At 33.9% G+C, this 23,834-nt stretch overlaps 1 protein-coding gene across 9 annotated transcripts in view; it reads left to right on the top strand.

The window, feature by feature from the left end:
• Positions 1–23,834, top strand: part of TMEM161B (transmembrane protein 161B) — a 69,514-nt gene that overhangs the window by 29,003 nt on the left and 16,677 nt on the right. For 3 of the 9 annotated variants that reach the window (XM_067731183.1, XM_067731189.1, XM_067731184.1), the window contains 3 exons: positions 3,258–3,341; positions 5,457–5,554; positions 9,028–9,184. The exons of 1 other annotated variant lie outside the window; for it this stretch is intronic. In XM_067731183.1, coding sequence (XP_067587284.1) covers positions 3,258–3,341; positions 5,457–5,554; positions 9,028–9,184 — 339 coding nt within the window. Of the gene's footprint in view, positions 1–498; positions 565–3,257; positions 3,342–5,456; positions 5,555–7,338; positions 7,385–9,027; positions 9,185–23,834 lie in introns of all 9 variants that reach the window. 5 more of the 9 variants (XM_067731191.1, XM_067731187.1, XM_067731186.1 and 2 more) reach the window with 4 other exon arrangements.

Raw genomic sequence — 23,834 nt, 5'->3', positions numbered from 1 at the left:
CCATACTTGTGGTGCTTTCAAGGTCATTTATAGACATATGCAGAGTGGTAAAAAATTTGAGTGGCCTTTCTTGTTGTACCTCTCATGTTGTAAACACGTATCCTTTTTGTGGTCTATTTAGTGCCATGTTTTTCATCTTTTTGCTTTTTGTTTGTGACTTTGCTGTTTAAAATGGCCCCCACATGTAGTGCTGAAGTGCTTGATATCTAGTGTTCCTAAGCACAAGAAGGCTGTGATGTGCCTTATAGAGAAAATTCACTAGAAATATTCACAGAAATCAGGAAAATACTATACTTATGATTACAGTTATTAGAAAAGCTTTGCTCACACATGAGTTTTATTACTGTTGGCCATGAATTTAGTATTAGTGATTCAACAGTATATATTAAATAAGGTACTTTAAACAGAAACACACATAAAACAAGGGTGTGTATTGATTGATTGATGAAGATGTTGTGACCAGAGGCTCGTGGGAACCTAACCCTGTATTTCCCCTAGGAACAATGGTTCAGTGTTCGCGGCGACTTTATAGAACATAACTACCGCGAATAACAAGAATCGACTGTAAGTTAAAATTCTGGACTTCAATCGAAATTTCAGGAAGTGCCTCCTTACCCGTGTTAAGTATAGTTTAGGGAATTTTGGGTTGGGATATATATATTTTATTTTAAAACCCTTAAACTAAGAGGAGAACTGAATTCATTCATTGATCCTTTTTGAGCACTTACTATATGCCAGTCACTGTACTAGTTTTGAAGTATACAAAAACAAGTAAGTCATAAAATCTTCACTCCAAGAATCTGTCAGCTAGGGGAATATTCCATTTTAACCTAACCGGTCTGATACCAATTGCAAATCAATTTTGACACTAACTACCTGGAGTTAGCACAGATCCCACAGGTTAAAGGCAAAGTCCTCCATAAGAATGCCAGCTGCTTCAGATGCCAGCTGCAAGTTCTTTGGATCCCTGGGCCATACTCTGACAACCAGCTACTGGCTACCAATTAGGGCATTCCCATGACCCCCTCAGGTTCAATAATTCTGTATAACAACTAGAACTCAGGAAAGTGCAGTGATTACAGTTTTATTATAAAGATTACACATCGGATGGCGTTTGGGAAGGAGCAGTTTCCATGTCCTGTCCCTGTGCAATCAGGGCATGTCACCCTTCAGGCACTTTAGTGTGTTTAACAGCTAGGAAGCTCCTCTGAGCTTCTGTGTCCAGAGATTTTATGGAGTTTCATTACATAGGCATGATTTTTAATCAATGGCCACGTGATTGAACTTAATCTTCAACCCCCTTCCTCTTCTTGGAGGTCAGCTGGCTGAGAGTTCCAACTCTAATCATGTGGTTGGTATTTCTGGTGACCTGCCTCCCTTCCAGAAGCTATCTAGAGGTCCCCCCTGAGTCCCCATATTAGCATAACAAAGACTCCTTTATCAGTCAGAAAATTTCAAGGGCTTTTAAACTCTGTGCCAAGAAATGGGGACAATGACCAGGTATATTCTTTATTATACCACAGAGAGACTGCCTTATAAACCATCAAAGGTAAATTAGGAGTTTGCCAGTAGTAGCATAGGTGTTCACAAGCAGAGAGAAGAATATATGCAGAAATGCCAAGGGATGAAAGAATTTGTGGAATAAAGGTCATTTAGTCTAGGTAGAATGTCATGTACAAAAGGAGAATTCTTGAAGGTGAGTCTGGTGAAGCAGACAGTAGTCAGATTGTAAAAGGCTGTGAAAATAGGAGGTCACAAACTCTATATTTGGCCTTGTAATGTGTGTTTTAGCTTTAATGCAAACGTTTAAAAGTATACAACGAATATAGACAGAATAATATCATGAATATATAACAAATATAATAAGCTCCTGTGTATTCATCACAATAGCTGGTAGCCAGTTTGTTTCATCTATGCTCCCCTTCATCTCTGCTTCCCCCCAACATTATTTTGTAGCAAATATTATTATTATTTCATTTGTAGATATTTCAGTGTATATCTCTAAAATATATGAGCTTTTTAAAAATTACTGTAATCCCATTATTAACAGCAAAAATTTTTTAACAATAATTTCTTTACATCATTAAATATCCAGTTATTACTCAAATTGCCAGTTCAGCAGTATTTTTAAAACAGCAAATCAGCAGTAGCATTTTTTAAAAATTGGGGTATTTCACTTTAAAAATCTAGATTTTTGTGGTTGAAAACTTGAAAGATCTATCAATACTAGGTGTCTTGTTTCTTTTTAGTAACAGCAGGACCTTGGTCAGAGTCCTTGCCTAACTGCCTTACTCACTGCTTTACTCTGAGGAGTCTTGGAAAAGATTTACGCAGGCATATATACCTTGATAAGATTTGCATTATGAAAAAATAAATAAAGGTGGGATCAGAATGCCTTTAGTCCAGGGGAAAGGAAGGGGAGGTTTGCCATAGTCAGAGGTAGACAGGAAGATACGCTGAACTAAGGTCCTTTCAGGGAAGTAGGCAAGTTTAGAATTTTAAGAGTTAAAGAACCAAATTAATGATAGTATGTGGAAAGGGCATATTGAAGGTAAAACCCAAATATCAAATTTAGGTGGCCGGCAGAAAGTTCACGTGAGACAGGAAATTGAGAATGACCAGGTGGGGGCTTGGGAAGGAATAACAATGACTTGTTTGGCTGTTTTGACTGGCTGGTGGGGGTAATAAATACAGTCAGTTGTTTTTGGAGCCCTAACTGAAGAGGATTAGCTATAGCCAAGAGTAAAGGGTTTTGTAAATACAGCAATTCACTTGAATCCTTATACACATAAAGTTCGCGAATTCTCCAACTAAATTAAAGGGAGGAAAGAAAGAAAAGGAAAGCAAAGACTACTTTGTAGTTTTGAGGGCATTCAAAGGACTCTCTTTTTAATACAAGTAACAATTCCTTCCGTGTAATGGGTGGAGAATTCTAATGTGCTTCTGTCAGCTTGCCTGCAGGGTTTGTTAAAGTAAGCCAGTATGATCTTAATATATATTAATACACTGTCAGTTGTAAGAAAAATACCTACAAACAACATTGCAGGGTCTGGCATCTAGTAAGTGCTGGTAAGTGGTTGCTGGATTTGAATCTAAACCTTTAAAGACTTAAGCAGTAGTATCTGCTTCAGATTAGAGTTTTTCACCTGATATTTCCCTGCAGTGTCTTCACAATTAGGAAACTCAAATATTTGTAGAATAAGTGAATAATTCTGGTGATCTTAATTCTTCATTTAAAAGAATTACTTTTTTCTTAGTTTGCGATGGTATCAACATCCTACAGAAGAAGAATTAAGAATTCTTGCAGGAAAGCAGCAAAAAGGGAAAAGCAGGAAAGATAGGTAAGTTATACTGTCAAGCTTGTAAGGTGTCAAATATTTAATAGAATTTATGTAAATATATTTTGATACTTTGGTTAAAGGAACATTTACAGATTATGCTATAAACAGTTGGTAAATCTGAGATCAAAATCCATGATCTAAAATAATATTGAATCACCCTTTAAGAGCACCCAATGTGTATTAATCTAATATATAAGCAAAAAAGTGACTATTTTACTTAAGAATTGTTAGTGGGGGATTGAATAGGGGAGACCTGTAACCCATGTCTTTACAACTCATTTAAAGATACCAGTTGGTCTGGGTTCTTTTCCAGATTTTGCTACCACTCAGATACTGGGCAAATTCATTTGCTTTTTACCTCTGTTTTCTCATTTTTTAAATAAAAGGGGTAGACAGTATTAACTTCTTAGGTCCCATTAGGCTCTTGAATATTATACTTAAAGTTTCTGAAGAAAACTGCCTGCTAATAAACCTCACTGAATAGACCACAGCAGCCTAATCTGTGAAGTAGAAGGACCAAACATAGTAGCTGTGAAAGATTCTTCCAGCTTTAAAATTTTGTATCCCTATTTATATTGAATTTTCAAGGAAAGTGCATGTTAGTTAGCCTCTCTAAATGGGCCTTAGTTTCCTTAGCTGGGGAGGACTTCTTAGGCTCTGATTCTGTGATTCTAATATATTATAAAATGTCAGTGACAACATATTGTCACCAAATTCCTCATGTATATCATAAAAATTCTATTAATGTGGGCTAATGGATTTATGGATGCTAAAAAAAATTCTTTGAAGATTAATGATTATTTGACATGAAATTGGAAGTTTGAAAAGGCTGTCTTTTCTGATCTTGCTACCATTTTCTTTTTCACTTATCATTACAAATATACCTTGAAGCTCATTGGAATATTAAGTGCAAATCCTCCTTCTCTGTATTCCAGTGGTTATGTTCTTTAATAAAGTATTTCTGCCTAATATTATAATTTTCAAAACACTTTTACACAGTCTTATTTAATCCACACAGTAACCCTAAATAGTCACTGTAATTTAATTTATGTTTTACTAATGAGGAAGCTGTTGATCAAAGAAATTAAATGAGTTGTTCAAGTTCACTTAACTATTAGGAGTCAGGATTTTAATCCAGGTCAGTTTTTAGTTTCTGTGTTTCTTTTTAACTATTCCACATTTGCCTTTTCACAGCTACCATAGTCAACATTTGTAAAACTTAGTTATGTAGTACAGTATTTATTTTATAAACATTTAAATTCTTATTATATGCCTTGTCAATAATTTTGTTATTTTTACAATAATTTTTATATGTTGAAAATGCTTTACGTTTACAGAAAGATGCACTAACAACACTATTCTGTTTTAGTAGCAATAATTATTATTTGATTTATTGACGTGAATTAAAATTTTTACTGAGGTTTTCCCAGTTTATACTTAATCAAGAACAAATACGAAATTGTTTCTTGTTATTATAATTATTGTTACTGAAAGCTTATTGCTTTTGATTTATGTTTGATTGTGTTTAAAAATTAAATTTGGAAATAATACACACGCACCTGAAGAATTCTGTTGTTTTCCTCCATCCATGATTCTTAGTAAAAGCAACTCTGAGCTAGCCTTTCATATTTCAGGATTTCTCATGCACATAAATCTTAATATATTTTTTCAGCTCTGACTTGTTTATACCTACGGGTCTGTTTATATGTATGTGTGTGTATACGTGTATAATTTCAAAGTGAAATGCATTTTGTCTTCATTTCCTTTTACTCTTGTGCCTAAGGAAAGAGATGTTAGGGCTGTCTTTAAATCTACAGAAGAGAGAGCAGAAAAAATGGGGTGCAGTGCTAAGCTAGCAATCAAGGTTTTGTTTCTGTCACTAGTTGAGGTAACTCTTTCATTGGTAATCTGTATATTCTCATAATAATTTACATCCATATTTTGTAGTTCCCCTTTTAAAAACTACTTTTGAGTGCCTTACGTCCTTTTTGATGAAATATTAGAAGTTCTTTTTCACTGTGAAATTTATAACCTCATTTGTAGTTAGTTTGATACAAACACTTGAATAACAGTGAGGGTAACTTGTTTTCTGTGTCACTTGTCTGATTTTTATAGGAAATATAATGGTCACATTGAAAGTAAGCCACTAACCATTCCAAAGGATATTGATCTCCATCTAGAAACAAAGTCAGTTACAGAAGTGGATACTTTAGGTAAGGGAAATCTGGGTAAAGTGTTCTGTAAATCTCAGTTTTATATTATGCTAGTGAAAGTACTTTATCTATTGTTGTTAGATTTTTTTGTTTGTTTTCCTAATCATTAAGTCCATTATATAGACTGAAATCTTTCTCAGAGCTTTAGAAGCTCAGAATGACTTCATCTGAATTGAATTTGTCTTTCTATCCACCTAACTTGTAGTAAGCCTTATTTTTCCCATTTTTTAGAAGAGGCTGTCTTACACAAGTTTGTTACACAGTTTTTGTTTATGTTGAGATTACAGTCAGTTTTCAGTATCTCAAATTCTATTCTAAATTGTCATCTATACCAGTTTATTTGTTTTATAGTGTTGCTTGCAGAAATGCATTTGTATGTTTGTATTAAACTACCAGTATTTACAACAGTTCAACTTTATGCTGCATTTAGTGGAAAGGAAAGTGGTTTTAGTATGATGAATTAGATTAGGAATTAGGAATAGAAAACTTTATTCAAGATTTATTTTTACCCATTGGATATCTCTGAATAAGTCATTCAATTTTTTTCCTGTATATCAGTGTTTATAATTGTATAATAACTATGATGACTTTAAATTTAAAATGAAATTTATATGAAATTATCCAGATCCTAGAAGAGAAAGGCATCTAAGGTGATATTGTTTAGAACACTAGTTTTCAAACCTGGCTGAATGTCAGAATCACCTAAGCAGTTCTTTAAAAATAAAGATACCCCCATACCTTCCCTTGGAGATTCAGTAAATCTAGACTGGCTTCTGGGAATTTGTATTTTTTAAAATGTTCCACGTGGTTCTGATTTTTTTTGACCAGGTTTGAGAACTAATGGTTTACATGATAAGTGAGGAATTAAAATAACACATTTAAAAAAGTAATTTTGGTAATGTTGTGTAATGTATCATTATGTAATTTGGTCCTTCTTGGGTTAAATGATACCACCTCAGAAAAACCTTAATAGATTCATTTAAGCATCTCATAAAGAATTATTTTGTGATACAAGGTGGCTTCAATACATTTGAAAGTCGATTCTACATTTACAAAGATTGTATGTATATATATGGAAAGGGTGTCCTAGAAAATGTCAGTGAGGAACAATATAAATCAGTTGTCTGGTGTCATTCAGACTGTTGAGACTGGTTATGTCATCCTCTTTTTTCTTTTTAACTATTTTTCATGCAAAATTTAAAACATGTAAAAGCACTTGAACTTTCTGATTAGTTGTCCCATTTGTTTTATTAATCCTATATGTGTGCTTACTTGTACAAGAATACTTATACACGTTTCCTGATTTCTAAGACAATTTTTTGTTATTTTTACTAATTAATGTTTATTGAATAGTTATCAGCTAATTAACCTTAATAATAGTTTAAATTGAGTACTTATCAGACATTGTTATAAGTACTTTATTTGTATAAACTTGCCCTCACAGTTCTATGAGGTATGTAACTGTTATTGACTTTTTTTTTTTAGCTCATTAGTTAGAGGAGTTAAATAACTTGACCAGGGTTACACACTGAATGTGGTAGAGCCATTTAGTGAGAATTAGGCTATTTAAATAAACTTAAAAAATTGAAGTTAGGGGTAATGTGGTTTCAGCTTATTCAGTATTTTGTTTTACTTTTACAATTTTGAGAACTAACTGCAAATGGTACTAGTTAAACAACTGATCACATAACATTAAGATCATTGTAGTTAATCAGAATAACAGCGAGATTTTTATTTATATTTATGTAATCATCCATGATTGCATGCTCTGTGTCTGTGTTTAGGTAAAAGTAGAAGGTTTTCTGCCTGAACTTTAGGGACTCTCAGAAGGTTAGTGCAAACCACTGGGATTGATGAACTCTCAGTTTTTTTTGTATTCCAATATTCTATGAGAAGCATGTATATAATTACATTATTGAATACAGAAAGAAGAATATAATACTTGAGTTAAATGTATAGCCAAGAATATATAATTTGTTCTTTTGTTGAATGTATATATTATTGATATCTGAATAACTATCTTATAGTCTCTCAATTTGTATTAGCTCTCTATTACAAGAACCTCTTAAAGAATGTAAGAACATTTGAATGTCACTTGGCTGTTTGCTGTGAATGAGTTCCCTGAGGGAAGCCTGTGTGAGTGCGGGCAGGCATGGAGAATTAGAACATTTACTTTAACTTTTGTTAATAAAAACTGAAAACTTTTAGTTAAACAGATATTTGTCTGTCTGCTCCATCCATTTCTCTGCTATCCTTCCAGAAAGTTATTTAAAAAGCTCCACTGAGTGACTTTAGAGGGGAGGAGGGAGGTCTACAGAGTAGGAATTTGCAACCACTGTAGGGTAAATCTTTCAGAGTGATGTTCAGAAGCTATTAGGTGTAATACAGCAAAAAAGCTAAAGCAGTTAAAATAACTTGAAGGCAAATTAAGTGTTGTTAAATTAAGTTGAAGCAAACAAATAATTTACCCAATTATAAAAGGATTTGGAATTTTTGCTGTCACCTCATAGAAATGTAAGTTTGGTTAGTTTGTTTTGATATTTTAAATAAGTCTTATTTTGAGTGGTATTTTATTTTTAAAACATTTTTTCTGTAAATTCTGATTTCAAAATATCCTCAGGTGTTACATTTTACAACTAAAATTTTTCCAAAGCAATGTAGATCATTTTATTATGTGCCAGTGAGAATGTAGGAAATGCTATTTTAGTATGTGATATATTTCCACATTTTTAGGAGGCCTTCTACAAAATGATGTTGATATTTTAGACTGCTCCCTGGCAGAAGTAAACCAGCATATCTGAGAAGAAAAGGGGATGGAATTATACTTACTTTCAGACAATGCTAATTTTAATGTCAGTGAATAGTTTGTTGAAGTAGTATGGCTATATGGAAAATTGACAGGCATTTCATCAGCTTTTCTTGTAGGAGTAGAAGAGAGAATAAAACGTACATTTATTTAATTTATTATTTTAATCTGCAGTAACTCACAAAATTACTAATCCTCTGTTAGTATGGTTAATAAATGTGACATAATGTTCAACTCTCTTGCTTCACAGAAATGAATATAAATAAACCTGTAGTGTTCTACATCAAGTTGTATTCTAAAGCTAAAATATTATAGCTCAGATTCTTTTAAAAAAATCGTGATTTATAATTTCTGTAGAAGCTGAGTAGTTAAAAAATACCAACTCATTTTTCAATCATTTATTTTTAACAACAATTTAAATAATTTTTGGTAATCATTTCAGGTTTATTTTAATTATTTAATTTATGAGGTATTAAAATTTAGTTTTGGATGCCAACATTCTTGATCTATTTCCTGCATTTTTAGATTCTCGTATTTGCAAACCTTACATTGCAAATCATCAAACAGAATAAAATCTAACATGTTTGAAGTTAATTATAGATAAATCCTCCTAAGCTGTTTATGAAAGGTTAAGTAAAGCTTTCTTTCTTACACCTTTATTTTTCAGCATTGCATTACTTTCCAGAATATCAGTGGCTGGTGGATTTCACAGTGGCTGCTACAGTTGTGTATCTAGTAACTGAAGTCTACTACAATTTTATGAAGCCCACACAGGAAATGAATATCAGCTTAGTCTGGTGCCTGCTTGTTTTGTCTTTTGCAATGTATCCTTCAAAACATCATTAATATTAATTTATGAATTTGTTTTCCTTTTACAGCTAACACCATTAGATCTCGTCTGTGATTTAAAAAGGATTTTAGATCATTAGAGAATTTTTCTTTGTTGAAATTCTCTTTATTTAGTTGAAAAAAATTTTCAAAATAGAGATAAATAGTTTCAAAAGTGAAATACAAGGAAAGATACCAGTTCCCTGCCTTCCCTTTCCTGTCTGACTCATGTCACAGAGGAGCCACTTTTACCTCTTTTAGGTATTTCTTTTGAGATTTCCTTCCATATGTTTAAATCTTACGTGATAATGGTATTTCCTTAATTTTAGGTATTATTGCATCTTTCTCCCCCTTCCTTTTCCTTTCCTTCTTTTCTTTCCAAATACTAAGGAGACAGCTTTTTACTTAAATCAGTAGTTGGTTTTAGTTACACCTATGAAAATATTATTGATAGTTAAGCATTGTAGTATCATTACCCTCCTTGAACAATTTTCTATTCTTCTTGTATCGAAGCTAAACTCTCCTACAGAATTCTAAACCTCAGTAGTTCAGATACATCATTTCTTTCTTTTTTTTTAAATTGAGGTATAGTAGATCTACAGTATTCTATTAGTTTCAGATGTACAGCATTTTTTACAGGTTATACTCCATTCCTGTGCTATACAGTATATGCTTATTGCTTATCTATTTTATACATAGTAGTTTGTATTTCTTAATCCCATACCTGTAATTTGCTCCTCCTCCCTTCCTTCTCCCCTTTGGTAACCACTAGTTTTCTATATGTGTGAGTCTGTTTCTGTTTTACATAATACATTCATTGATTTTTGTTTTTGTTTTTCTTGGTCATGCTGCTCGACATGCAGGATCTTAGTTCCCCGACCAGGGATCGAACCCACACCCCCTGCAGTGGAAACTCGGAGTCCTAACCACTGGACCGCCAGGGAATTCCCTTTTTGTATTATTTTTTAGATTCCACATATACGTGATGTCATACAGTATTTGTCTTTCTCTGTCTAACTCATTTCACTAAGCATAATATTCTTTAGGTCCGTCCACAGTGCTGCAAATGTCAGAGTTTCATTCTTTTTTTGACCAAGTAATGCTCCATTTTGTGTGTGTGTATATGTATATGTATGTATATATGTATACTACCTCTTCTTTATCCATTTGTCTGTTGATAGGCATTTGGATTGCTTCCATATCTCGGCTACTGTAGATAGTGCTGCTATGAACAGTGGGATGTACTTATCTTTTTGAATTAGTGTCTTTGTTTTTTCTGGATGTATATCCAGGAGTGGAATTACTGGTTCATATGGTAGTTCTAGTTTTCTGGGGAACCTCCATACTGTTTTCCATAGTGGCTGCCAGATAGCATCATTTCTATTCTGTTTTTCCATGGAAATATCCTCCTAGAGCCCTCAGTTCTCTCAGCTTCCTGTGTATCTGTTATCCTGGGATTTCCTTCACTATCTTCCCAAGAATTCCCTGTGCCCCTTTTTGGATAACATCATCTCCTCTTTGGTTTACTCTCTTGTTTTGGCAGAGTGCATTCTCCTATAGTGTCTTTAGAAAGTGTGGTATATTTTTTATTTTTGGAAATCTTGCATGCCTGAGTTATCTTTATTTTTTTTCCTATATTCAGTTTATATTTTGGCTCAGTACAAATTCTAAGAAAGAAATAGTTTTTCCTCAGAGTTTTGAAGGCTCTTGAGCAATTGGATGCCGTCTTGCTCTTGGCATATGCCTCCCCTCCCCCCCACTCACATTCACCCTCCAGAAGCTTTTTCTCTTTCACCGGAATCCTTATGGTATTCTGAAACTTCATCATTAATTGTGTTAAGTTCTAGGTTTAGCTTTTCAACTGGAAACTCATTTCCTTTAATACTGGGCAATATTTTTGTTATATTTAAAAAAATTTTTTATTGAAATTAAACATTCTCTCTTAAATTTCCACCTGTCTGGAGGCAACTTTTTCTAGCTCCTTTCTGTTTGATGTTTATATCCATATTTCCATATGCATACAAGGCCACTGCCTGATTTTAATTTTAGGCTTTAAATATTGTCATTTCACTCTGGAAATGAGGACTTAGAACATCTGCCTGGGTTGTCACCTACCATTGATCATTTCCCATTCACCTTATCTTCTGACTATAGTAATGTCATATTTTAAGGAAATATTCATTATTTATGTTATGATCATGTAAATGCTATTCACAGATAAATACTTGCCTTTTAATTTTATTGTTTTCTTTGTACATATTGTTAATTCAACTGCAAGCTCAGTATGTTCAGAAGCATCAGGTGGTATGTCAGTTTCATCTTCCTGGAGAGAGTTCTTCGGGAGCCCTCAGATAGGCCCTGTTCTGGATTGGTTAAGTTTCCCAACTGATGCACAGCTATTCCCCTGGAAACACCAGTTATTATCTTCTTAGGGATTCTCTTTACATGTCTCAGACTGGGACTCCTTTTCTTATATTCCATGTCTGCCTCTTACTTGGTTTACTTTCTCACTTTGGTGGAGCGTATCCTTCAGTATTATCTTCAGAAAGGTTGTGTGGGAAATGCATTTTTTGTGACTTCGCGCACCTGAAAATATTTTTACCCTGCCTGAAAATTAATCGATCCTTTGATTGAGAATGCAATTCCAGGTTTACATCATTCTCTTTATAGTTTTGAAGGCATTATTTTTCTGTCTTTGAAGTTCCATTCTTGCTCTTCAAGGATTCCAGTTGCCTTTCTGATTTTTCATATGTCCAATATTTTCCCCCTCTATGGAATCTTTACTGTTTTTTCTTTGACTGCCTGGTATGTTGAAATTTTATGAAGATACGCCTTCTGTTGAGGATCTGTTTTCATCCATTGTGCTGGGACTTCACCAATCTGGAAACTCATATTCTTGACTTCTAGAAATTTTTCTAGAATTATTTTATTTGTGATTTCCTTTTCTTCATTTTCTCTGTTTCTGAATGCTTATTGTTCAGATATTAGATTTCCTAGACTTGTTCTCTAAGGTGCTTATCTTCTGTCTCTCAAAAAATGTTTATATTTTTATATTTTAATTTTCTAGGAGTTTTTTCCAACCTTTCCAACCCTTTAATTGAATTTTTGTTTTTAATTTCTGCTATAATTTTTAATTTTCAAGTCTTCTTTTTCTTCCGTTTCTATCCCCCACCCCTCACGGGATCATACTTTTTAAAAAAAAAAAAAATTTATTTATTTATTTATTTTTGGTTGTGTTGGGTCTTCACTGCTGCGTGCGGGCTTTCTCTAGTTGCGGCGAGTAGGGGCTACTCTTTGTTGTGGTGCACAGACTTCTCATTGCAGTGGCTTCTCTTGTTGCGGAGCACAGGCTCTAGGCGTGCGGGCTTCAGTAGTTGTGGCATGTGGGCTCAGTAGTTCTGGCTCACGGGCTCTAGAGTGCAGGCTCAGTAGTTGTGGCACATGGGCTTTGTTGCTCCGCGGCATGTGGGATGTTCCTGGACCAGGGCTTTAACCTGTGTCCCCTGCATTGGCAGGTGGATTCTTAACCACTGCACCATCAGGGAAGTCCCATACTTGTTTTAAGATTACATTATCTTCTCATGTATATTTGAGATATTGATAGATTTTGTAAAAGTTTTCCTTCTACCAAGTATCTTTTTGCTCTGAGTTGATTCAGTTTCTTTGGTTTGGTCACTGTCTTTCATATTAAAGACTTAGAGAGATCCGGTGATCGATATTTGCCTGTTTATATTTAAGTGTGAGGCACTAAAAGGATGAATGGAAGCTCTGAGCATATGGTGAGGCAAGTTGTTGGATAATCTTGATAGGCCAGAGATCATCTTTTTTAACCTCTCCAAAGCATAAATCTCCAGTCTTCTTTTAGGAGGGGACAGTTTGAACTGGTTACTTTTTAAAAGTACTTCCTTCTAGTAAGTACTTAGTTTTACTATCCCTTTAGTAGGTACTTAGTTTTACTATCTCCTGTTCCAACACACATATTCGCACTTTCACCCCAATGTAGATAATTACTTGGTATCTGACCAGTTCTTTATCCTTTCTCAGAGTTCTGCAGGTTGCATTCTTGACTTTCTGATTGAGCTTCCTAATTCTCTTTAGTCATTTACCACTTATCTGCCTGCTTTTTGCTTCAGATTTTTACTGCTTTTTCTCTTCCTATTCACTGTATTTCTGTACTTAAAAACAAATTCCTTTACTGTCATTTTGGTGGGAATTAGGGAGAGGCAAATATTAAGTGGATATGCTCAATATGCTATTTCTATTCAGAAGTATTATAGTATCTCTTTGGTAAGATTCTCTGTTTCTTATCTTTGTTTTTAGGAACTCTGGTTAGTGAGATGTTGGATATCTTTGAATGATTCTTTAATTTTTATCTCCCCTTTCCATTTATTTTGCACTATTTTCTTGATTTTTCTCAGTTTTCTCTTTTAAGCCTTCTGTTGAATTTTTATGTCATTTTTTAAAAGACTTTTTCTTTTAAAAGTTCCATTTTCATAGCACTCTTGTATCATGGATGTGTAATATCTTTTTATTTTTAAGAATATTAATGGCTTTTAAGTTTAAATTTGCACCTTGCATTGTTTATTTTCTGAGTCTCCCTCCTCCCCCTTTTTTGTTTCAATCTCTACTGTATTAAAGATTGTTCTTGAATGTCTTGTGGTCTTTGAGTATCTGTTTATATTCAAGAAGGAGGGGTTAAAAACTGGAAGTTTTGTGCATGTGGCTGGAGCTTGTTGATTGGTAGACTTTTTAGTGGATGATTGAATAGAGACCTGGAAGTATTCTTCGGGAACCTCTAAATATCAGCGTCTGCTGGTTGTTGGGCCTATCGTTTTCTCCAGAGAAGAATTGTCCATTCTCCCATCTGTGGGATCTAACAGTGTTAAGAGAGCTGATTGGGGAAGAAGGCTCTGAGACTCAACATTCATTGTGCAGGCGTTAATTTAACTGCATGTCTGAGTCCTCCCCCTACCATTTGTTTTCAGCTCTTCATTGTCACCCTAAGTTTTACATAATACCCCCAAGCCCAATCTTCTCTGGTTTAATATCTTTAAAAATTAATTCTTCTGGGTTTTGCCAGAATTGGGGAAAAGCCATCATCAAATCTCTATAATTAGGCAAGACAGAAGATCTGGGAAGTCTAATCACACTAATACAGACATTCAGCCAATCATCTTGTTTTCATACATTTTGCAACCCTACCTTCAGAGGTACCTGCTGTCTGACTTTTGCAATTCCTGACTTTTGTTTGTATCGTGTTATGAATTAATTGGCTTTCTTCTCACTGGGTTCCTCACCTTGTAGATCCAGCATAGTAGAGAAAACTGAAACCTAAATCAATTACTGCTTGTCCATCTATTTCATGTCTTCCAAAATTTGTTGAAAATTTTTTTCTACTGTCATCTCTTTTCCTATTCTTTGTTTTGAGGAGTTTTACTTTCCTTCCTGTGTAGTTTATTTAGTCAGATTTTGGGAGTAAGCAGAATTAATACATATCTTATATCTTTTATTTTCAACCAGAGACTGCTGAACAGTCTTTTAAAGCTGTTAGTGGGGCTTCCCTGGTGGCGCAGTGGTTGAGAGTCCACCTGCCGATGCAGGGAACACGGGTTCGTGCCCCGGTCTGGGAAGATCCCACATGCCGCGGAGCGGCTGGGCCCGTGAGCCATGGCCGCTGAGCCTGCGCTTCCGGAGCCTGTGCTCCGCAACAGGAGAGGCCACAACAGTGAGAGGCCCGCGTACCACAAAAAAAAAAAAAAAAAAAAAAAAAAAAGCTGTTAGTGGATACCATTTAAAATACATGATATGATTTGACATTTGACACCACTGTGCTATCTCTCTACTGACTTTTTTGGATTGATTTAGGTATAATTTAGAGTAGAAGAGCCAGAACAAAGCCTTAAGAGTTGATGTCTTCACAAGGTTTATATTGTACTGGGTAGAAATACTGATCATGCGTGTCAGTTGAGAAATATCCCCAGATATTCAGTGTTGTACTTATTCAAGAGCAGATTAAAGAGCAGATTAAATTCAAGTATTTAAAATATTACTATTTAGTTCTATAGTATTAAATATATGAAAATATCAGTCAGAATAAAGACCATCCCTAGACATCATCATATGAAACACACTAAAAATATTTTAACTTGATAATTAGCACTAGCTGAATGTATGTCTTGCTACTTTTTTTCATACTTTGAGTGTTTATGTTCTCTGAAATATTGTTTATTATGGAATATTCTCATTTTTGCTTCATTCTCTTCATGGTTTGTAGCTATGATATATTTGTGTAGAAACGTGTATCTTGATACCCAGTTTTATTTAATGTGATACAGCCCTTAATACCTACTTACCAGAGAAATTAGAAAAACGTACTTCTTAATAACTACTCAAATTATTGTTTATGTGAATAAATTTTTATCTTTCATTTCACTCAGTAATGCCTAATAATATGAGAGCAGAGGTCCCAAACAGTCTTCAGCACTGAACTGGCTCTGCTTAGTTTTAAGTAGCACACTCGTGAAAGGCACCAAACAATAGCATCCCTGCGGGAATCTAGTAGCTGGCTGTCTCTCCATCCCAGAGAAGACAGAAACTGGTGAAGGGCTTTATAATCCAAGCTATTTTCTGCCAACTTTGACCCTCCACAAAGGGGGTAGAGAAGAAGAAGGAAAGTAGAATTGTGTGTATGATTTTCTTTCGAACTTGTAGCATGTGAGAAAATGACCTGCTGCCTTCAGTGGCGTGCAGGAAACCAGAATTAAATGCCAGATATCCAGATGAACACCAAGGAAGAGTCTGTTAATAGCCTATCTTTTATCTTAGTTATAACATATCTGGTATGCCTTTCACACCCTATGAACAGTCTAGGTGCAGTGACCTCTGTCTGGCTTCTCTTTATTTTCTTATTGTATGTGCCTACTTATTAGTCAAACACATGTCTCCATTGATTACATAGGACAATGGCTCCACTTAATTCCAGAGTCACACATACATCAGTTGACTCAAATTCTCTGCAGTTGTTACTGATGAAATGTCCTTTGTTAAAGTGGTCCCCAAATTAGACACATATAACATAAATAATTGGTTCACTTCAAAGTGAGGAAGAAAATGGTTTTATTTTTGTGGTCATTTTCCCCATCAGTTTTATTTGACATTCTTGTGTCGGACAACAGTTATAATTTTTACATAATCTTGAAAGTTTTAAAAGCACAAGAATGATTTTTTAAAACATGTGACACTAAAATCTTGAACCCTGGAACCTAAAACTGACCCATCATCCCTTGTCATCAGCTCTGCTTTCTGCTTCAACTGAGTTGTACATGCATCTAAGCTATGACTCCTGCTTCCAGTCTTACTCCTAAACCCATAAAAATTCTCAGCTCTACTCCCTTGCCCATTTGTAATTCTAACCACCTATTTGTTCAAGTCTGTGTGTTCCGGTTCCACTTATGCCAAGTTACATGGTATGTAGAAGGTAAGGGGTAAAGAAAGCCTTATAATGAGGATGGAGAGGTTGTAGTAATTGTCTTTCCTGTATGATGGCCCATAACATCTTAGAGTCACTGGAGAAATGTCTACTGATTTCCTAATATGAAGCATGTAATTTTCATTTATGAATAAAGAAAAGTAAAAAGGTAAAAACGGTGCTTGCAAAAAATCCAGAGGTCCTTTGGTGGAAGTAAAACTTTTAAAAATTAAAATATTCTACAATTGATGGATTTCTTTTAAAAAAAGAACCTTTTCTTATGAATAAGCTGTATCGTAGAGTAATATTGAGTCAATTACGTGAATTTGAGTGAGAAGAAAGCTATTCTACAAAGAATGATAAAGCTTCTCAGTAGTCCTATTATATTTGCTTAAAGGACTGGATCATTAGTCACATTTCCACAGTGCTTGTATTTTACAATGTGGATGGTTTAAGGTACAAAACCCTATTATGTATGTTTTTAAGGCTATGTTTTAAAATTTTAATTTGTCTTGGTTGCCAGACATGCAAATTTTATACAAAGCAAAAAGTTGTGAATGGTTTAAATTGAAATAAATTCTTAGGTTTTCTGTGTTAAACATTCAGTTCTATATGTAGATTTGTAAATTAAAGGTCTACAAATTAAATGCTGTATTTGTTTGCTCTAAGAAATAGACAACTACAGCAAAGTAGTACAACTTAGTCACCTCTTCTGAATTCCTTAAACGATTCTAAATTACTGTATTCTTTACAAAAATGTTCTGCTTTAGATTAATAAGAAAAATGAAACACTAAACCCTGAAGTGAACTGCATAAGATATCATGTTTCCTAGTGAGAAGGGAACAGAGTCAAAGCTATTGAATTTGAGCCAAGGTACTTTTTTTGTCTTGGAAATTTGTACATAGCGTGTTGTGTCAAAACTTGATTCTTTAACAAACTTTTGGAGATCTTCTGTGACATTAGTGCTGTCAGATTATTCACCTTTCAGGTCAGAAACCTAGCGTTACATAGAGAACTTACATGGGAGATAGGACTTTTTCTGTTTGTTAATATATAGTTAAGTATGACTTTTTTTTTTAGCTAGGAAATGATAATTTTCCTTCTGAATCTAAAAATGTAAGTGTAAGTTTGATCGTTTTGCTCTATTTTAATCAGAAGATTAATTAATAGTTTTTTGTTTGTTTGCTTTTATTTTTTAATAAAGCCTTTGTTTTTATGCTTTCAAAAATCTTTGGCCATCATTTCTTTCCATTATTTGGTTAGGTTGAGGCTGGCTGTAAGCTGTTTTGTGGGATGGATTTTAAAGTTGCATAGTAGTTTTTGGCTTATATCTGGGAGAATTTTAACTAAAATAAAGTAATCGAACGTTCACCTCCAAGAAAACATGAAAAAATGTTTTAGTTAAAAATTACCCAAATTTTGTTTTGTTTTTTTAACATTTGAAGACAGGATCAGATTATTTTGACAAGGATTTTATTTGGTAACTCATAAGAATTACTTTATTGTTAGTTTTTAATGTCCATTCTGTAGCAGATTCTTGGTATAGTTTCTAGGTTTCTCTTCAGCAAAGTTTAAGAATGCAAAGTTTAATGTTTTGAGTATTTCATTTGCCTTTTCTTATGGAAAACTAGATGTGTTAGGTTTAATCATTTGAATAGGAAAAAAGTTAGGGTTTTATTTTTTTTGTTAGTGGTCACAAAAACAATATAATTTTTCACATATTAGAAAACTTGCAGTTTACATGGAAATTGCTTAGTTGAGTGGAAACGTGATCTATTTTAAAAAGGTAATTATACATTTTGTGAAAAAATTTTGAAAAACGTCTGTGAATCCTCTGTTTATTCCTTAGGTTACTATACACTAGATATGTATATTGGCAAAAAAATTGGGAACATTTCTTATCAGAATACGATTTCTTTGTATTTCTTTCCTTCTCAAAAGAGTATTTATAAAATATCTTTGAATAATTTCAAGATGTTACAGTGTAGAAGACATTTTCTTAATATGAAAATTGGGTCTTTAAAGCAATATAAGTATAAATTATGTTAAAACATCGTAGTGCTTTGACATGTATATGTTATTAAAGTTGTTATCCTAGTTGAGGGAAACTTGCCATTTTTAGAACTAAAAATTAAGCCTGTTCACTATTTCAAAGCTCTTATCTCCAGCTCAAAGATAAATATATTTAAAATACTTCCTACCGTGTAAATCTTCCTACCTGTCCTTGATTTTTCTTTTCTGTTGTAATTTTTGTATCTATAAATTTTGGGCTAATTCCAGTTGTGAAATACATTGACATTAAATTAGAACATTAAAAATGTCAGCCACATGGCAGAAAAAAATATATTCCCTCCCTAACATTCTCTTTATTTCAGGGGTTGAGATTTTATAATATAAAGCAAAATAAGCTAGCACCAAAGTAGGTGGCCCGTTTAGCTAGGACTGAGGGGTTAATTAACAAGGGGGAAAATTATTAACGGAAAAGAAAATGACTATTTGCATCAATGGTTTTGCATTTATAGTTTTGAATATTTACTAATATATTCTTTATGAAAGTCTAATGTACAGGATGATCTATGAAAGTAATAATAGCAAGATAAAGGAGGAGAAGCATTTACTCAAGTGAAGGTACTTGGCCATTATTTCCATTGTCATAAGTAAATAAATGTTATATTTTTACCTAGTACGTGTTTTTTGTTATACATGTACTGATAGAAGCCTAATTTTGGTATTATAATGTTATTTACATTATTGAGTTGTATTTGTGTACAAAAGGGTTAAAAATAACTATATCTAATTTGCTTGTAAATTGTGGACAATTAGTGAAGAAAGATCAGATCAAAGGAAATAGCTCTTAGAGAAATTTTATTTTGAAAGCCATTTCTATGGTATTTCATGTGTAGTTTATTATTTATTTTTCTATATGAATAACTTATTGTTAATAAGCATACTCATGGGATTAGAGAATAAAAGGATGTTTCTTCCTTATTTAGAAACAATCTGTTATATAAGTATTCGAGAAATTTGATAAGTATCTCAACCAGAAACTTTGTTAATCTCTTAGCTAGTACAGAAAGTCTCTATAAGTGATCTCAAAAGAAAGTTACCACAGTTGTTAGTGAGGAACTAAATGTGGTACCATAATGTAGTTATTTCTCCTGTCTCTTTAAAAAAAAAAAAGCCAGATTTATATTCTGATATGTCTAATGCTAACAAAAGTCTGCTTTTTAGGAGATTTTTGTTTAGTCTACTACCATGTACTACTGTTTGGGTCTGTTATGTATTAATTGAATAAAATACACATTGCTCTAAAAATTTGGTAGGATAAGCAGTTGAGTTTTGAATTGAAACATAATGAAGCATCTACAAAATAAAATCCGAGAATAGACTTCAGTTGGTTCAGCAAATCTTTGTGTAACTCTTGGCCAGTTTCTTCTTGACCAGGAATGAACTGTTAAGGGTTGTTGCTGGAAAATACTCAGATTTTTTTCTTATTTTGTAGGGAATGTATAGCTGTTAGAAAAGCTGCCTATTTACTTCTCTATAAAATAGATCAAATACTTGTTGTGTTCTGTCCTGGGTGTATGTATGTCACATCTTTGCCAGTGAAAGACTTAGACTGTATTGAAATCTTAAGGTTTTTATGATCATAGTGTTTAACAAGCATGGGAAACTTTTCTAACAGTTGGTTAATGTTAATCATCATTAACATTTTACTATTTTAATTCATAGGACGTGGAAATAATCTCAGTGCATATGTGTTTTACACTGTGAATTTGTGTGTAGTTTAGGTTCTGTTAAACTCTAGGACATAATGTACTTTCTTCCAGAGTGGGGGTACATTGTAGATCAAGATTTTATTAAAATCTAGATTGAATCTTCCAAAATGTTAACTTTTATTAAATACTATATATACATTGTTTATAGAGACAAAAAGTTCTAAAAGTGTTGTATTAAAAACCAAGAGTCCCTTACCTTCTTGCCACTTCTTCTGGTCCTGTTTTAGCTGTTTATTCAGGCTTTAAAATTTTTTTCATATTTCTACATATAATGCTTATACTACTGACACTTAATTCATCACTTGTAATAGTTGAGGATTTTTCTTAAACTGTCATCCTCTGTGTTTTCTCTTTTTTATGTTCTTAATATAGTTACTTTACAATTTTTGCTGAAATCAGTTCAGTGATTTTTAAAAATTTATTTATTTTATTTATTTATCTTGGCTGCATTGGGTCTTCGTTGCTGCTTCTTTCTCTAGTTGCGGCAAGTGGGGGCTACTCTGTTGCGGTGCACGGGCTTCTCATTGCGGTGGCTTCTCTTATTGCGGAGCACGGGCTCTAGGTGCTCGGGCTTCAGTAATTGTGGCGCACAGGCTCTAGAGCGCAGGCTCTAGAGCACAGGCTCAGTAGTTGTGGCGCACGGGCTTAGTTGCTCCGCGCCATGTGGGATCTTCCCGGGCCAGGGCTCGAACCCGTGTCCCCTGCATTGGCAGGCAGATTCTTAACCACTGCGCCACCAGGGAAGCCCTCTGATTATTATACCTATATAAATATTGTTCATATGTGAGCATTATAAGGTATTATATCTTCTTTTGCAGTTTTTTTCATTAATTAATTTTTTTAAATTTACTTACTTTTCTGTGTGTTTATTATTAATTCCACTAGCTTTTCAATATAGTTATTTCACAACGTCACTTATAATTTGTATTAGTTCCTCTTCCGTCCCACCCCCCACCCCCATAGAGAAACCCTTCCCAAAGACCTCTGTTCTCTGGCTTTTATCTGAACTGGTTGAACTTTTGGCTTGCTACACAACTGTCATCCTGGGACTTATTTTTGTTGTCATCCTAGGAATTCCCTTTGCCTTTCTCCCAAGTTTAATTTGCCATTTCTAGGAATCAGTGTTTTTCTCTTTCTTGGTTTGTTCGAATGTTTTGGTGGAGCTTTTTGCGCATGTGAGGTAACCAGTTTTAGACTTTGCAGTTTTGGAAGTGTCTTAATTCTCTGCTCTCATTTATTTAATTGATATTTTGGTTGAATAGTGAATTCTGGGTTGTCAGTATTTTTCTTCGTAATTTTGCAGACATTGCTCCATTGTCCTCAGTGTCAAAAGTTGCTGTTAAGAAGTACAGTGTCATGATGTTTAATCTTTTGCATATGACTTGTTTTGCTTTATTTTTCTTTTCAGAAGGTTTTTACAGTCTTCTCTTTATTTGTCTGGTTTTTGAAGGTTTATGATCATGTGCCTTTTTGAGAATCTTTTTTCATTATTTGTGCTGGGCTTTTGGTAGGCTCTTTGAATTTGGAAACTTCAAGTTTGGAAATTATCTTGTACTATGTCTCTGATAGTTTTTTCCCTTCTGTAATCCTCCCATCCCCTGTTTTGTTTCTCCCTCTCACTTCTGTTAGTCGGATATTGTGCCTCCTGGATTGATCATTTCATCACCCTTTCTGCTTTCTTATATCTGTGTCACACTACAGTTCAAGGTAGCTTGTATACTTGGCAAGTGAGTGATAGTAGTAAGTGCTGCGAGTTCAAAAGAGGAAGAGAATGGTCTGGGCAGAAGAGGTAAATGGTAAGCTTCGTGAAGGATGTGGAGCTTGAGCTGAGCCTTTGATTAGCTAGAGGGAAGGGAAGAGGGTAGTTCAGGTAATAAGTTATGATCCAAGACAGTATAACTGTTACATTTAGGCAACGGTAAATACGCTGTTTTGATTTAAGTGGAGGTTTGGGGACTATTGAATGAAAGCTTGAACATATGGGCGTAGTTAGATCATAGTATTACATATCAGAATATTGTTTGTGTGTTTACACTGTGGGTTATGGGAAGGTTTTGTTCCAACATAGAGCTCAATAAGTAGTTGGTTTTAAGATTTATCTACTCTTCAGTATGAATTCAAGATGTAGGCATTATAACCTGGGTTTGGTTGCATCTAATTTTGTTTTTTTTTTTCCTTTAGTGTTGACATATTTTGTAATTTATTTAATAAATCTGTGGTAACAAAATTTGGCAGTAGGTATAATCTTTGAAAAATTTCATTTTGGTCATTTGATACCACTTTTGGCTAAAGGTGTTATTTTGCTTTTTAGTGTAAGTGAAGGAGTTGGAAATTGTATCTTTATAGACGCTAGTATCCATTTTCAGTAAAAAGAAGCACTGTTTTTCCAACCTGGGCTTGGGGCCCTCAGGCAATGAGAGAGATCATAGCTAAATCTCAAAAGCATTTCATTTGTGGTTTTGGAGTTTTTATGTTTTGTTTTTAAATCTTTTTCCTTCTTCCTTGTTATCTCCTAATATGTAAGCTCTTCGTTAGAATGCCAAGAAGGAGATGGACCTGTAGTGTTTGATAGTAGTAAAATGAACTACTAGCTTTGTTTCTTTTATTTTTAAGTTTCAGAGAAGAGATAGATGAGTAAGGAGCATGGGATTCAGAATATCCTGGAGAGAAAAGTTTGAGCATCTGTATTCTAGAATCTTATCACCACTCTTAAAACAGTGTTTCGTGTTTCATAAAACTGCATCGTGAGTGTTGAAAGTTAGATGAAGTTTCTTTTAAGACTTGTAAAATTGTTCTTAACTTGCTGTCTTAGAAAACTTGGTACTCTACTTCATTATAAGAAAAGCTACTATTTGCATGGGGAAAAGCTCCAGTAGTCCTCTTTATTTAAAAATCAGATTTTTTTCTGTTATTTGCTTTTGTATTGTTTACACTTAACCTGGCTTAACTCTTACTGAAGTGATTAATATCACTTATTAATCATAAATATAATTAGGTTATGCTTTTAAAATTACATAATTTTAAAAATAATTGTATTATAGACTCTTATAATGCTGTTCTCTCCTATAAGGAGAAGTTCAGAAGATTAACCAGGGAAGTCTTAACTTTGTAGTTTTTCTTTATTAATTGAACTACTAAAAAAATTATTCGTAATGTAAATTTAAACTACAATGTGTTTATTACTTTGGTTAATTAGAAAACTCTTTCAAGAGCTTAGTTTATGCAAGATGGTTTAGAGTTATGCTTTGTAACCTTTTTTTTTTTTTTTCCTACCTGCACACACAGCTGACTCCTCTCAGAGGCATCTTCCATTACAAACAATATATCTTCACCCAGGTTAATGGGATGGGTGTGTGCTGATGGTGGGGCAGGTCCTGCCTTTATCTCCCCTAGCTGGA

Source organism: Pseudorca crassidens, chromosome 3 (genome assembly GCF_039906515.1).
Source record: "Pseudorca crassidens isolate mPseCra1 chromosome 3, mPseCra1.hap1, whole genome shotgun sequence".
Lineage (NCBI taxonomy): Eukaryota > Metazoa > Chordata > Mammalia > Artiodactyla > Delphinidae > Pseudorca > Pseudorca crassidens.
The sequence above is the reverse complement of the archived record's forward strand: the minus strand, read 5'-3'. Positions and strand labels throughout refer to the sequence as shown.